This window comes from Trichomycterus rosablanca, chromosome 4 (assembly GCF_030014385.1).
Source record: "Trichomycterus rosablanca isolate fTriRos1 chromosome 4, fTriRos1.hap1, whole genome shotgun sequence".
In the NCBI taxonomy this organism is placed as follows: Eukaryota; Metazoa; Chordata; class Actinopteri; order Siluriformes; family Trichomycteridae; genus Trichomycterus; species Trichomycterus rosablanca.
Window position 1 is genome coordinate 40,954,197 of NC_085991.1, and position 13,355 is coordinate 40,967,551.

The 13,355-nt window shown below is 38.4% G+C and overlaps 1 protein-coding gene across 2 annotated transcripts; it reads left to right on the forward strand.

Annotated features, from left to right (window-relative positions):
- The first annotated feature begins 218 nt into the window (after nucleotides 1–218).
- On the forward strand, nucleotides 219–8,587 carry LOC134312397 (RNA-binding protein 4.1-like). Of its 2 annotated transcripts, none has more exons than XM_062994308.1 (3): nucleotides 219–304; nucleotides 5,272–5,711; nucleotides 7,598–8,587. In XM_062994308.1, the coding sequence occupies exons 2-3, from the start codon at nucleotides 5,300–5,302 to the stop codon at nucleotides 8,443–8,445; spliced, it is 1,260 nt and encodes a 419-aa protein (XP_062850378.1). In that variant the 5' UTR covers nucleotides 219–304; nucleotides 5,272–5,299; the 3' UTR covers nucleotides 8,446–8,587. The 2 variants fall into 2 exon arrangements, with proteins under 2 accessions (XP_062850378.1, XP_062850380.1); XM_062994310.1 differs by lacking the exon at nucleotides 219–304 and adding an exon at nucleotides 3,040–3,056.
- The last annotated feature ends 4,768 nt before the right edge of the window (nucleotides 8,588–13,355 follow it).

The window sequence follows — 13,355 nt, forward strand, 5'->3', positions numbered from 1 at the left end:
TAATTAAAATAAGTGCCAACTACTAGGCCTAGAAATATGAGACAGTGAGCATACAGGTGTCTGGGCAGCATGTTGTCAGTAAGCATAAGTTTAAACTATTTAACCAAGAAAATAAATCCTTGTATCATTAAATAGTAACTCATTACGTGAACATGATTTAAAAAAAAATAATGGCTTGTTAAAAACTGGGGGGTTTTGGGTGCGGGTTGAGCTCACAGCAGTGCAGTAAATAGAGCTGCACAGTTCCTGCAGACGCCATTTCCTGTTGTAGCTCGCTGCTTCATACGCGTTGTGTGTGCACACGGTGAGAATTTTAAACTTCATTTTTAGACGTTTGTCTTTGTTCCATGTTACGTATTCTGTCCTTGTATAAAATATATGAGTAGCACATTGTTTTGTTCATGTTTAATGCAGTGTGTTTGTGATTTGGACGCATTGTTTCATCTGTTTTAAAACCAAACGCTGTATCAGATTACATAACCATGGCCACGACAGCAGGTCGTTTCCTCGACATTTTACACCCGCCCAGCATCGTATCAAAGTTCACATCCGCATTCAGAACGAGAACAGGAAGTGCTTTTTTTTTTTTTTTTTTTAAACGTAAATAACAACCGAACATAGTCAAACAGTAAAAAGTAAGACATAATTCAATATTTATAATTCAACAGAGAAGGGGGGAAAAAAAACCCAAAAAATAAACAATAAACAAAAAATAATACTATTTGGGATTCAGGTAAAATTGAAAAGTTTTAACAATTAGTGGCGGCTCCTGCCAAATCTCTCAGGGGGGGCAGTTGTTGCGATGATGGCCAAGGTGACCCGTTCAATGGGTAAATTAAAGCTTAAATAATTAACATCTTAAGTCATCTGTAAGTTTGCCCTCACAAATAACTTTGAACATGGAGAGAGACCAGCTTTACCATTAATCATAAAATGAAGTAAAGCCTTCACCCTAACAATTTAATTCAGTCTTCATCAGATAGCATTTTATTTTAGGTGCAGCAGATCCAGAATAAAGATTGGCATCGGGGCTGATGTGCAATGAATAAAGAAGTACAATTAAACAATTGGGGAGATACAATAAGTGTAATCACAATTCACTATTTAAAAATTACATTAATTACTTGTAATTAAACAACAACCCCCCCCCCCCTCCTTTGTAGATACATGATGTTTAAATTTGGTCTGGGTGGCCCTAATTCTTAAGTCGCTAATTTATCCTGATAACACGATGGAGTTGCTCCGAACTGAGGTGATGGTAGTCATTGTGACGAGGTGCCCTCCCGGAAGCCATTCAGACTGTATTGCAGCGCCTGCAGTTCGAAAAAAGAGCCTTAACATGAGAGTCTATGAGAGCAATCCGGGGCGATTTTCAGTCAGACTGAAGTCGCCCCAAAAGGGGCGGTACGGTACGGAACACAACTCGACGCTGATTGGACTACGATATTCCGAGGCAAGACAGACTCCAGAACAGTCACAGCTGTGATAGAAAAATTTCTTCCCTTTCGCCCTTTGGTGGTGCGTCGCCCGATCGCCCTAAGGAACGAACCGCCCCTGTTAACAATGTAATAGATCTACAACACTTCTTATTTTGCTTCTGTCGGAAATTCACCAATGTATCTATATAGTTACAAAGGTCATATATGTAGGTGTTTTTCTGGCAAATTTCATTTTAAGCGCTCTTCAGGGTTAAAGGGTCATTGAAAATAAATAAAACATATTGGCCTTTCAGAGGAATTTCTTTACCACACCTTTTTAAGTCTAGGAAGAGATCAACCCAGAAAGAATAGGAAAATACACAATCAAAAAATAAGTGTTCAATGTTCAAGTTTGCAAATTAAATATATTAAAAACTTGGATAAAAAAGTTGAATCGCAGTATTCATTTTCATTTGGGGATTTCATACAAGGCATAATTTAAAGACATCCTTAATTAAGAAAAGATTTAGACACAATCTGGTACTTAAAAAAATTAAATGGCAGATTTTTTGGCATGGCAGGACTTTCTCCAGGATGAGAAAAACTATTGGCTGTGTGGATGTCCTTGTTTTGTATTGCTTAGATAACAGACCTGATTATTCATGTAATATTGATATGGTTTTACCTCTAGATGTCCTTTTGTTACATGGTAGTTTTTAACCTGTTTGGCTTCCATTTGTATCACAGCATTTGTAATGCATTTTTATAATTATTTACACATTCAAAAACTGCATTTTTGTGATTCTAATTTTAAAAAGTAATAATAGTAAGTATTTCTTTTTTGCTTGAAATATATGAAGTGCTGACAATACTTAAAACGGGACAGCGTTTGAGTTCTAAATCTCTTCTGGAAGCATATATTGTTTTTAATTTAATGAAACATTATACAGTAAACATAACAGTACACACATATATGAACATATTACCAAAAATATGCTTTAACATTAATACAACAAAAACCAGTGTATGTTCCACAACAAAAATAAAAGTATCATAGAAAACCAGAGGAATTACAAATCATTTAAGGAATCTCATTCCAATAGAACAACATGTAAAATAAAAGAGACAATAAAATGAAGTCCTTCTTAGAAATTTGTTATCTTTATATAAATTTAAAGTGCTTTAAGACAGTTAATCTACATAATTTCTTGTTCAAAGAGAGGCTCAAGGAATTTACTGTTTGCAAATGTGTTAAAATCTGAATTTCTAAAAGAAATAAAAAAATTTTGTGATTATAATATTTAGCTAGTAATATAATCAGGTTAATTATATAAGATTCAGTTGACTGAAAGAGAGGGTTATCAAATATATACAAAACATATTGGTAAAAGCACATTTTTACATGACCAGAAGTACCTCAGAAACACCACTTCGCACTGCATAGGTCTCGTGCCCAAACTAGAGGAGGTAGGACGCCCTAAACGCACTTTGAAGTGCATAGGGAGTAGGGTGTAGGGAACTATTTCGGACAGTGCCTCTTTGTGAGGGGGTGTGCGATATAAGCTTTACGCGTGTTTTTACCTACGCGTTCTTTTAAAATTGTGACCAGACTAGCATTTTCTTGAAGCCATTGTGAAGGTATGTAATTAAACCAATTGTTTTATAGTCTTTACCTCACTACGAAACCAAGTACTTATCTAGAAGCGTGTGGCTAATGGTGGGGTGACTGAAATCTGTTTTCTGATGCATTTCATTTAAAGGCTGTGCGCGTTTTTGTGCAGTTGTAGCCGGATGTTTTGTAATGGTTTTAAATCAGTTGTTTATATTGTGCGTTCAGTGTTCTTTGGGTGCTAGCTAATGCTAAACTCGGTGCTATCTCCTCTAGCATTGATCTTCTTTGTTCTGTTCGCGAGGCCAAGCTCGCTAAATACATTTCACTTTTAATCCTCTTGTGTGCCTCTAGTAGTGTCTTTATATTTTACAGCTCGTCAATTTAGGTAGAAAATGCTACAGTTATCATCTAGCGATAAAATGTTAGCTGTGGGCAGTGACAAAAGCCTCTATTTTGGTACATTTGATTCTGATCACGGCAATGCTATACACCTGGTTAACAAATGATCATACTTGTATGCTAGGTTGATCAAAATACCTTACACGGATATTAAGCTTTTAAAAGTGTAATCAGCATTTATCGAAACTATGTAGGTGCATTTGTTGGGCTAAAGGTGGCACAAAAAGTTAGTTTGGAGGGGGTGTTTTTTTTACACATGGAACCGTTTTCACTTTAATAATTAAAATTATTATTATTTAAAACTTGTATTTATTTTTACTCAGGTTGTCTGTGTTGTTTAATTTTACTAACAAAAAATACATCTATGCTATGTGATCAGTAGTATATGGACACCTAACCATAAGATCGTTGAATATCCTATTTAAAAACAATGGACATTAGTATGGAGTTGGCACTGCCCCTAAACTTATAACAGCCTTACTTTCTTTAAAAAGGTTTCTGATTCTGGAGAGTATCTGTGGAAAATTGTGCCCCTTTACTGAAGTTAGCATTTGTGAGGTCAGACATGTTGGAAGAGAAAGCTTGGCTTGCAATCAACATTCCATTTCATCCCAAGTGTTCATTGGGGCTGAAGCCAAGGCTCTGTGCAGGCCGATGGAGTTCTTTCACAGCAAACTTTTAAACCATTTCAGTCCTTGTCAAGCTTCGGTTTGTTCACAGGAACAGGACGATGCCTTTGCTTAACTTTTCCCACAAAGATGGAAGCATAACACATTTTTATATTTGATTTAAGACCATCAGCAATTGAAATGCCTGATCACAGTTATTAGCAGGCATGTACACTTGGTTGACCATGTTCTGTATGTATACACACTATATGAATACATGTGTGGTAAATTTAATTTAGAAAAAAAGATATGTAGGCCTTATTTGGTGTTGGCTTGGTGCTCAAGCTTGACATGTGTTTAGTTGATATTTTTGTATTCAGATTTACAGAAAAGTGTCATTAATTTTGCCTAGAATGCATTATATACCAACAATACATAATTGTATTATTATCTGCTTCTACAGTATGTTACTATACTACTACAGATGATAAGTTACAGCATACCAAAATAATTAAAATGTGATTGAAGTAACAGACAGTTTACAAATTAAATATAGTAAAAAGTTGGATAAAAAAGTTGAATCACAGTACTCCTTTTCATTTGGGAATTTTATAAATGGCATAATCTACAGAACTCCTTAATTAATAACTTGAAAGTCTTTTTTTTATTAGTTACCAAAAAGTAAAAGATAGACACCCAGGTGGCGCAGCGGGATATTCCACTAGCACACCAGCACCGAATTTCTGAGCTACTTGGTTCGAAACTCGGTGTTACAACCGGTCGGCTGGGCACCATCTGGCGGGCATAATTGGCAGTGCCTGCAGCAGATACGAATTGGCCATCGTATCTGCAGGGTGGGGGCTGGACTGTGTGTGGGTGGGTCTTCATACGCTGTGTAAGGACCCTGATTGGCGGTAGAGACTCCTGTGCAGAGGCGTGTACTTTGATCTGCTCTCCTTGGTTGCAATCTGGTATCTCTCAGCAGCGGAAGACTGCGAAGTTGGGGAGTTTAAATTAGTATGTTCATGCAAAGAAATAGAACACAGATCGAATTAGATCGAAACATAATTAGATGTATTCAATAGAAAAGGATTAATATGATTAATTCTGTTAACCTTTTAGACAGTCCGGCACAGATGTATATATTGTGTTTATTACTAATAGCTGAAGTGCATTTGTATGTGTGTGCATTTTTTTTTAACCCCAATCTCTGTGTGTTTGTCTCACCGTGTAGGTCTTTGGCCTGACAGACGAGTGCTGAAATGGTAAAAATCTTTGTTGGCAACCTTTCCCAAAACACAACTACAGAAGAGCTGCGCTCCTTGTTCTCTCAGTATGGTAAAATAACAGAGTGTGACATCCTAAAAAACTTTGGCTTTGTCCACATGGAAAGCAAAGCCGAAGCTGAGGAAGCCATTCGCAACCTCCATCATTACACGCTTAATGGTCTTGCTATGAATGTGGAGATGAGCCGAGGAAAGCCCAAAGCCTCCACCAAACTCCATGTGGGCAATATTAGCAGTTGCTGTTCTAACCAGGAGCTGCGGGCCAAGTTCGAGGAATATGGGCCTGTAGTTGAGTGTGACATAGTTAAGGACTATGCCTTTGTTCACATGGAAAGAGTGGAGGACGCAATGCAGGCCATCCGAGGCCTCGACAACACAGCCTTTCAAGGTGAACCAACATGCACTGCTAGATTGTGTCTGTTTTTGATAGATAGAAATCAGAAAGTAGACAGACACTTTTTTATAGAACTGTGTGTAGAAGCATGCTTTTCAACATCTAGAGGTGTTTTTCAAGTTTGTTTTGAAGCGTTTTGAAGTTGTCCTTAAACGTATGTATAAAAGACTTGTCATAAATTGAACTGTCTTTGCCGTATTGCAAATGTACGGAAAAGTTCAGATCTTAAGACGGGCGTAAATGGTGCATACAAACCAAATCTTTAAAAAGACCTTTTTTGCAGTTAACCAAATGATTCTGAGCATTGAGTAATCATTACAACGGCACAGTAACTTTCATCATTCAGCTATTCGTTTACTGTTTACTGATATGTTTTTAAATATTTACATAATGGGGGATGTTCCGCTAGCACCCCAGTGCAGGGATTCTGAACTCCTCGGTTCGAAACTCGGCGTTGCCACTGGTCGGCTGGGTGCTATCCAGCGGGCGTGATTGGCAGTGCCTGCAGCAGACACGGTTCTGCTAGGGTGGGATGACCGGACTATGTGGGTGTGGTCTTTTAACGTTGTATAAGGACCCTGATTGGTAGATAGAGAGGTGCCTGTGCAGAGTGCATAGGTGAAAAAGGGTTCCGCAAAGGGCTGCACGCAGGTCGGAGGAGGCGTGAGCAGCAGTGTACCCACCTCGACTGCAACCAGGGATTGCCCAGCAGCGGAAGACAAACTGACTACACTAAATTGGGAGAAAATGCATAAATAAAACAGAAAATTTAGGGAATAGACATAAATCAAATTATGAAACTGCTACAGAACAAATGTACTTGCCAGGTCACAATTCCAATTATAATATAAAAAGACCTGTTCCTCTCAACCTTTATGTCAGCTGGCATGCAACAATGGTTTAGATTTTACAAATCTATTAATGGAAGGGATTAATGCCCTCAAGGTACGGATGTACGGGCCGCTGCTCCGTGTCACCAAATGAATGTGGCTGTGGTAATCTAAAATAGAATTAGAATTTTCAGCACTGTATTGCATACAGATGGGCGACATAAAAACAGGAAAGTGTTTTAATAAGGCTCTTGGCTGCCCCAAGCCACCAAAACAGCTTGACTCAATTTTCTTTAGAGGCGTGCATGCATATAGTGGTGGTGAGTGCTCTTTTATCTCTCTTCCCATGATAGAAATGTTCTGTTATATTACATAAGTGTTTAGTAGGATCTTTGTACTGATTGACCTCAATCATTTGTTGTTCTTACATTTTGCACTTAGTGTCAAATTGTAGATTGAGCATATGCTTTTAACCACAATTTTCAATTAATTCCTTTTTTTCAGAGATTGGAATGTAAATCTATGCACGCCACATGAGTTCCTCCAAACGCTTTAAACCATGTCATTTATTCTTTTTCCATTTGCCGTACATTTGGAGGTGTATACTTTTTTTTTTATAATTTACTTCATACACCTCTTGGCAATAAGTGTGGTTAAAACTCTGTCCACAAACACAGCTCCAACATGCCAGCAATGGCACAATGCGTTTTCTCATGGATGCCATGATATTTTATGTGTCTAGCCTAAAGTCTGCATCTGAACAAGCATCAGAAAATGGTAATGGGCAGAACTGGAAAGCTACAAGTTATTGAATCTTTATGTCTGGGAAGTCTGCAGATTTTTATCAGGCCTTTGTGTTCTTGCTGTAGTTTTCCTTGGTCATTTCTGTTACAAACAGTAAGTAGCACAACTGTTTAAATTAACTGTACTTTCTGCCCATACTGATGTGTACGCTCTGCTTATATTGTGTAAATGAGGCTTAAATGTCTTTGTGAGGATTTGTTGAGAAACATCTTAGAAATTGTCTTTCGTCTTTCTCTCCCTCTTAAGGCAAACTGATGAGCGTGAAGCTTTCGACTAGCCGCCTGCGTACAGCGCCGGGAATGGGTGACAGAACAGGTTGTTATCGGTGCGGGCAGGAGGGCCACTGGTCCAAAGAATGCCCCCTGGACCAGAATGGTTCATATCGCGAAGCACAGGGCACAGAGGCATACGATGGCTCCCGGTATGTGGCGCGCAGTGCTGGTCACGGTCTCCAGCGGGGCTTCAGTGGTGAACCAAACTTTAGCAGTAGCTATGTGCCAGCACACGACTTCACCCAGAGTGGCAGTTATGGGAATCCCGGGTATGGCAGTAACATGGGCACAGGGTATAACGGTGCGATAAGTTACGGTGTTGCCGCGGGCTATAGCATGGGGGTGGCGTACGGAAATGAGTCTGCGTACAGCAGTGGTAGCGTTGGCTATGGCGATGCAGTGTCTGGCTATCCTGTGCGTCGGGCGTCCTACGATGAGCGGGATCCGTACGGCGTCGTGGACTACTACGAGAAGTTCCGTGCCCGTCCGTATGAGAGTGGTTATTTTGACGACAGACAAGTCTCAGTCCCAGTTCCTGGCCCTCCGCCACCTCCTCCTCCCCCCCCTATGTCCTCGCCCGTTAGCACCGAGCGCGTGTCCTCGTCTAGCTTCGACATGTATGAGCGCAACCCCTTTGCCACCTCAGCTTCTGCTTCTTCGTACTACAGCCGTGATAGGAGCCCGATACGCCGACTTCCGCTCGAGACGCAAGGATTAGCATACGACCGTGCGTCCATCACCCCCGTGTCTTCACTTTCCCGGAGCACTGTGTATGACATACCACGGGATCCTTACACCGACAGGTCGCGCTACACCTATTAACCTAGCTCCTGCTCGTGATTCTTGCAGACTGTCTAGTACAGTGGATGTTCATCAAGTTTTTGATGGTTCTGGACTTTCAGGCGTGTGTAGCATTCTGTATAGGAACCATGCTATATAAATAAAATGTAAGAATTTGTGGTCAGATGTGTTACTCTTTATTGTTTTCATGATGCAGACATTATTCTAAGATTAACTAGTTGTTATTTTAATAATGGTTTGTTCAGTTTGAAGGTATTCCTCACCCTGCATTGACACCAGTAGGACAACAAAGTGACAGGTGACATTTTTTAATAAAAGTACAACAGGGGCCATATGCTGCCAACGCCTAAAGGCCAGAACTCAGCTTTTCCATTTACATTCATTGCATTTAGCAAGACTTATTCAGGGCAACTTACACACACAGTGATATATTTTAAGCGTTGATTTCTTTTAATTTTTATGATCATGGCTTACAGCTAATGATAACCCAAAAATCAGTATCTCAGAAAATTAGAATATTATATAAGACCAATAAAAAAAAGGATTTTTAATACAGAAATGTTGGTCTACTGAACAGTATGTACAGTATATGCACTCAATACTTGGTAGGGGCTCCTTTTGCATGAATTACTGCATCAATGCGGCGTGGTTATTAAACCAGGTATTGCTACAGGTAGGGCAGGTGCCAAATCCTGCTGGAAAATAAAATCAGCATCTCCATAAAGCTTGTCAGCAGAGGAAAGCATGATGTGCTTTAGAATTTCCTGGTAGACGGCTACACTGACTTTGGACTTGATATAACACAGTGGACCAACACCAGCAGATGACATGGCTCCCCAAACCATCACAGACTGTGGAAACTTTACACTAGACCTCAAGCAACTTGGATTATGTGCCTCTCCACTCTTCCTCCAGACTCTGGGACCTTGATTTCCAAATGAAATGCAAAATTTACTTTCATCTGAAAACAAGACTTTGGACCACTGAGCAACAGTCCAGTCCTTTTTCTCCTTAGCCCAGGTAAAGCGTTTCTGACGTTGTCTCTGTGTCATAAGGGGCTTGATACAAGGGATGCGACAGTTGTAGCCCATGTCCTGGATACGTCTGTGTGTGGTGGCTCTTGAAGCACTGAGTCCAGCCGCAGTCCACTCCTTGTGAATCTCCCCCAAATTCTTAAATGGCCTTTTCTTGACTATCCTTTCAAGGCTGCGGTTATCCCTGTCGCTTGTGCACCTTTTTCTACCACACTTCTTCCTTCCACTCAACTTTCCATTAATATGCTTGGATACAGCACTCTGTGAACGGCCAGCTTCTTTAGCAATGACCTTTTGTGGTTTACCCTCCTTGTGGAGGGTGTCAATGATTGTCTTCCCCATGATAGTGTAGCCTACTGAACCAGACTGAGGGACCAAGGCTTTGGAAACCTTTGCAGGTGTTTTGTGTTGCTTAGCTGATTAGAGTGTGACACAATGAGTCTACAATATTGAACTGTTTCACAATATTCTAGTTTTCTGAGATACTGATTTTTGGGTTATTATTAGCTGTAAGCCATAATAATCAACATTAAAAGAAATCAACGCTTGAAATATATCACTGTGTGTAATAATCTATATAATATATGAGTTTCAGTTTTTGAATTAAATTACTGAAATAAATGAACTTTTCGATGATACTTTATTGAGATGCACCTGTATTTCACTACATGGGTGCCTGTACATAGAGCACTGATACCTGTGCCTGTCTTTCTTGAGTTTTAAAGTGTGGATCAAGATGAGCCAGACTTGTGGCCTAAAGAGTATTCGGTACAGAACAGGGTTTGACGAGTGCTGGTGGGTCAGGGCTTTGGGGATGGTCTGCTTTTGGCTTTGTAGGCCAGCATAATTTTTTTTAATTAAATGCTGGTAGTTACAGGATGCCAGTGGAGATTCAAAATGGGAGAACAAGAGGGAAATGCAGTAAGATGCTTTAAAATGGAAACAAGACCAGACAAAAATTGGAGTGACTTCCATAAATTGGATAGTTAAATCCTTCTGATGTTGTAGAGGAATAACCAGCATGAATGTTAAGAATTTATGATTTGTATGTAGAATACACCAATGTATTTTTGAGGTTTCCTACCTCTGGGTTTCCTGAGACCTCTGGGTACATTAAGAGAGATGAGAAATCCCTGAAGGTCGTCAGCTGGAAGATGTAGGAACTGCGAGTTAGTGTTTTGGGATGCACCCAAGGAGTGACACATTATATTGAAATTGATATTTTTTGCACTTAGTTTCCCTTTCAGCGGTGTTTTACACATATAAAAGAAAGACAAACGTTTGTAGTCTTAAATTTTTACGTCTTTAATATAGTTTAGTATAATAATTCTAAGAAACATGAGGAACTTTTTGCCCACTAGTTTGAACACAGGGTGAGTCATGCCTCCTCATACACAGTCATTCAGGAACTTTTATCTTCATTATGAATAAGTTCTGTCTTAACTGAAGTGGAGATAAAGTGCTTTCTTTTAATAGGTGTGTTTGATATTTGACTGTTTGTTTGCTCAGTATCCTATTAATAGAAAGTTCTATTGTTGGATATTAATCAAACAATTAACACAATTATGTGCTTAACTAACATTATAGGTGTCATTTTACTAACTGTTTCAACTTTTTTAAATACTTGCATTGGTTTAAACACCCTATGCCTCCCAGGGAGGTCAGATTAAGGCGTAGTTCACAGATCAACTTGGCAATGTTTTTATGTTTTGGCCACATTAACATTTTCAGTCTGTTTTCACTTAACTTCACTGCTAGGCATGTGCATAATTTCTGCACCTTTCTCTTTGTTTAGTCTGGGTAAATTGGCCACGTCTTAAATAGTTTTTAACCTCTACATAGGATATTAGTGCTATAGTTCTGTATTTACCCTAAATGGGTTTCTGTTTCTCCCAGTTTATTCCTTTCACAGTTATTCCAAGATAGTTGTTGTTATTCCAAGCTAAAATGCACAACAGCCTTATTGGTTTTTCTCACTATAGGTACAGATAGGTACTTTTTAAAACTCAATTTTCATGTGAATGGAAGGGGAAAACGGAAGAGACTTATTTTTTATTTTCTCATGAGGACACCGAATCCTGATTAGATAATTAATAGGGTGCATGTTTGATATTTTGTAATCTTTTAATGTTGATGTTACACAATTAAATTTCACTTTGGTGTTTCTCATTTTTTGACCTTGCAAATTTAACTTACAAACCCCATTTCCAGAAGTCAGGAGGTTTGATGAAGCAATTAAAAATAATTGTTAATTCTCTTAAATCTACTGTATATTTAACTAATAAAAGTAGAAAGAAAATATTCCCAGTGTTTTCACTACTTTATTGTATTTTGTAAATCAAAATACATTTAGAATTTAATTCCTGCAACACACTGCAAGTGAAAAGTTTATAGAATATTTAAGTTACAGTGTTCCACAATAAGCATGTGAAGTGTAAACAGATGAGGAAATTATGATTGGGTATAAAGGAGATCTAGTCTTGATAGGCATTTACATTTTCGGCATTTAGCAGACACTTTTATCCAAAGCGACTTACAGTACTGGGACAGCATACTGTCTAAGCAATTGAGGGTTAAGGGCCTTGCTCAAGGGCCCAACAGTGACAACCTGGCAGTAGTTGGACTTGAACCAAAGACATTTTGATTTCTAGTCCAGGACTAGGCTACAACTGCCCTATGCAATGATGACACAGGCAATGATGTGTCTAGGCTCATTAGAGTTTTTTACCATCTCCTGTTTATAATATTGTAATATTGAGATCTTAGTCCATGCACAATCAATACAAAAAAGCTGATCAGTGAAACATTGGAAATATTTTCTTTCTACTTTAATCAGTAAAATAAAGATTCAGAGTTAACAAATTACAGATTCTTCTTTTTACTGCATTTTACACAATGTCCCAACTTTTCTGGAAATGGGGTTTGTTGTTTTAAGATTAAACGATGTAGTTGTAAAACTAGTCTTGGAAAGTTAAAAGAAATTAACAAGTAGTTCAGAATTTGAAGCTCAGATCTACCAAAAGGCAGATCAAATTTAATTAGTAAAGCTCAGCGTTGTGGCTTCTGCTCAGAATCCATACAGTTATTTTATGTAAACGAAGAGGAAAACCTTATAGTAATGGAGCAATCTTTCTAATTTCTTCTCATTTAGTTGTATGTTATTTCTTTTGATTTGACATTAATGCCTCTTTTGGTAAGTAAAATGTATTGTTTCTGTTCACAACAAAATGGATTAAGATAAAAAAAAAAGTTTGAATGATTTTTGTGTGTAAGAAATGGCATGGTGAAAGTCTTGGGCCTTAATCAGTACAAATCATTGGACTCATATTTGTAATGAATATGTATTGACATTGTATTTCATCTGCGTTTTCAATAAAATATATTCTGCTTACATTTGTGTCATTTATTTTACATGTATTTGTGTAAATATTACAATAAATAAAACATTTAACCTCTTATAAGCACATTCTTGATCATGATTGGTATTGGTTCGGTTCCACCCAGGCACACTAGGTTCAGGGTAGGAATGCGAGAAAGAGTGACAATTCATCATATCCACACCCAATTCACTTACTCACTTACATATGGGACAATTTAAAGCAACCAATCCACTTTAAACATGTTGTTTTGAGGACTGAATGAAGCCAGAGTATCCAGATGAAAGCTACAAGGAGACCGTTTGAAAGTCTAGAGGCAAGAAATAATGCCCACATCCCCAGAACCAATGCTGAGTAGCACCAACTTTACCAGCTGCCTGTTCCAATTTAGGTAGATAGTTTTACACAATGTTTTAAAAGTGAGATGAGATCAGACTTTAATTTCACGATTTCATTAATATTACTGACTTAAACTACTGTCACTCTCTCATACTCATTCATATTAAGCCAACAACGGGAG

Excerpts from the sequence above, each read along its gene's own strand:
- LOC134312397 (XM_062994308.1), top strand. The coding sequence starts at position 5,300 with ATGGTAAAAATCTTTGTTGGCAACCTTTCCCAAAACACAACTACAGAA. Across the intron at positions 5,712-7,597 it reads CGACAACACAGCCTTTCAAG|GCAAACTGATGAGCGTGAAG; the intron begins GTGAACCAACAT and ends CTCCCTCTTAAG.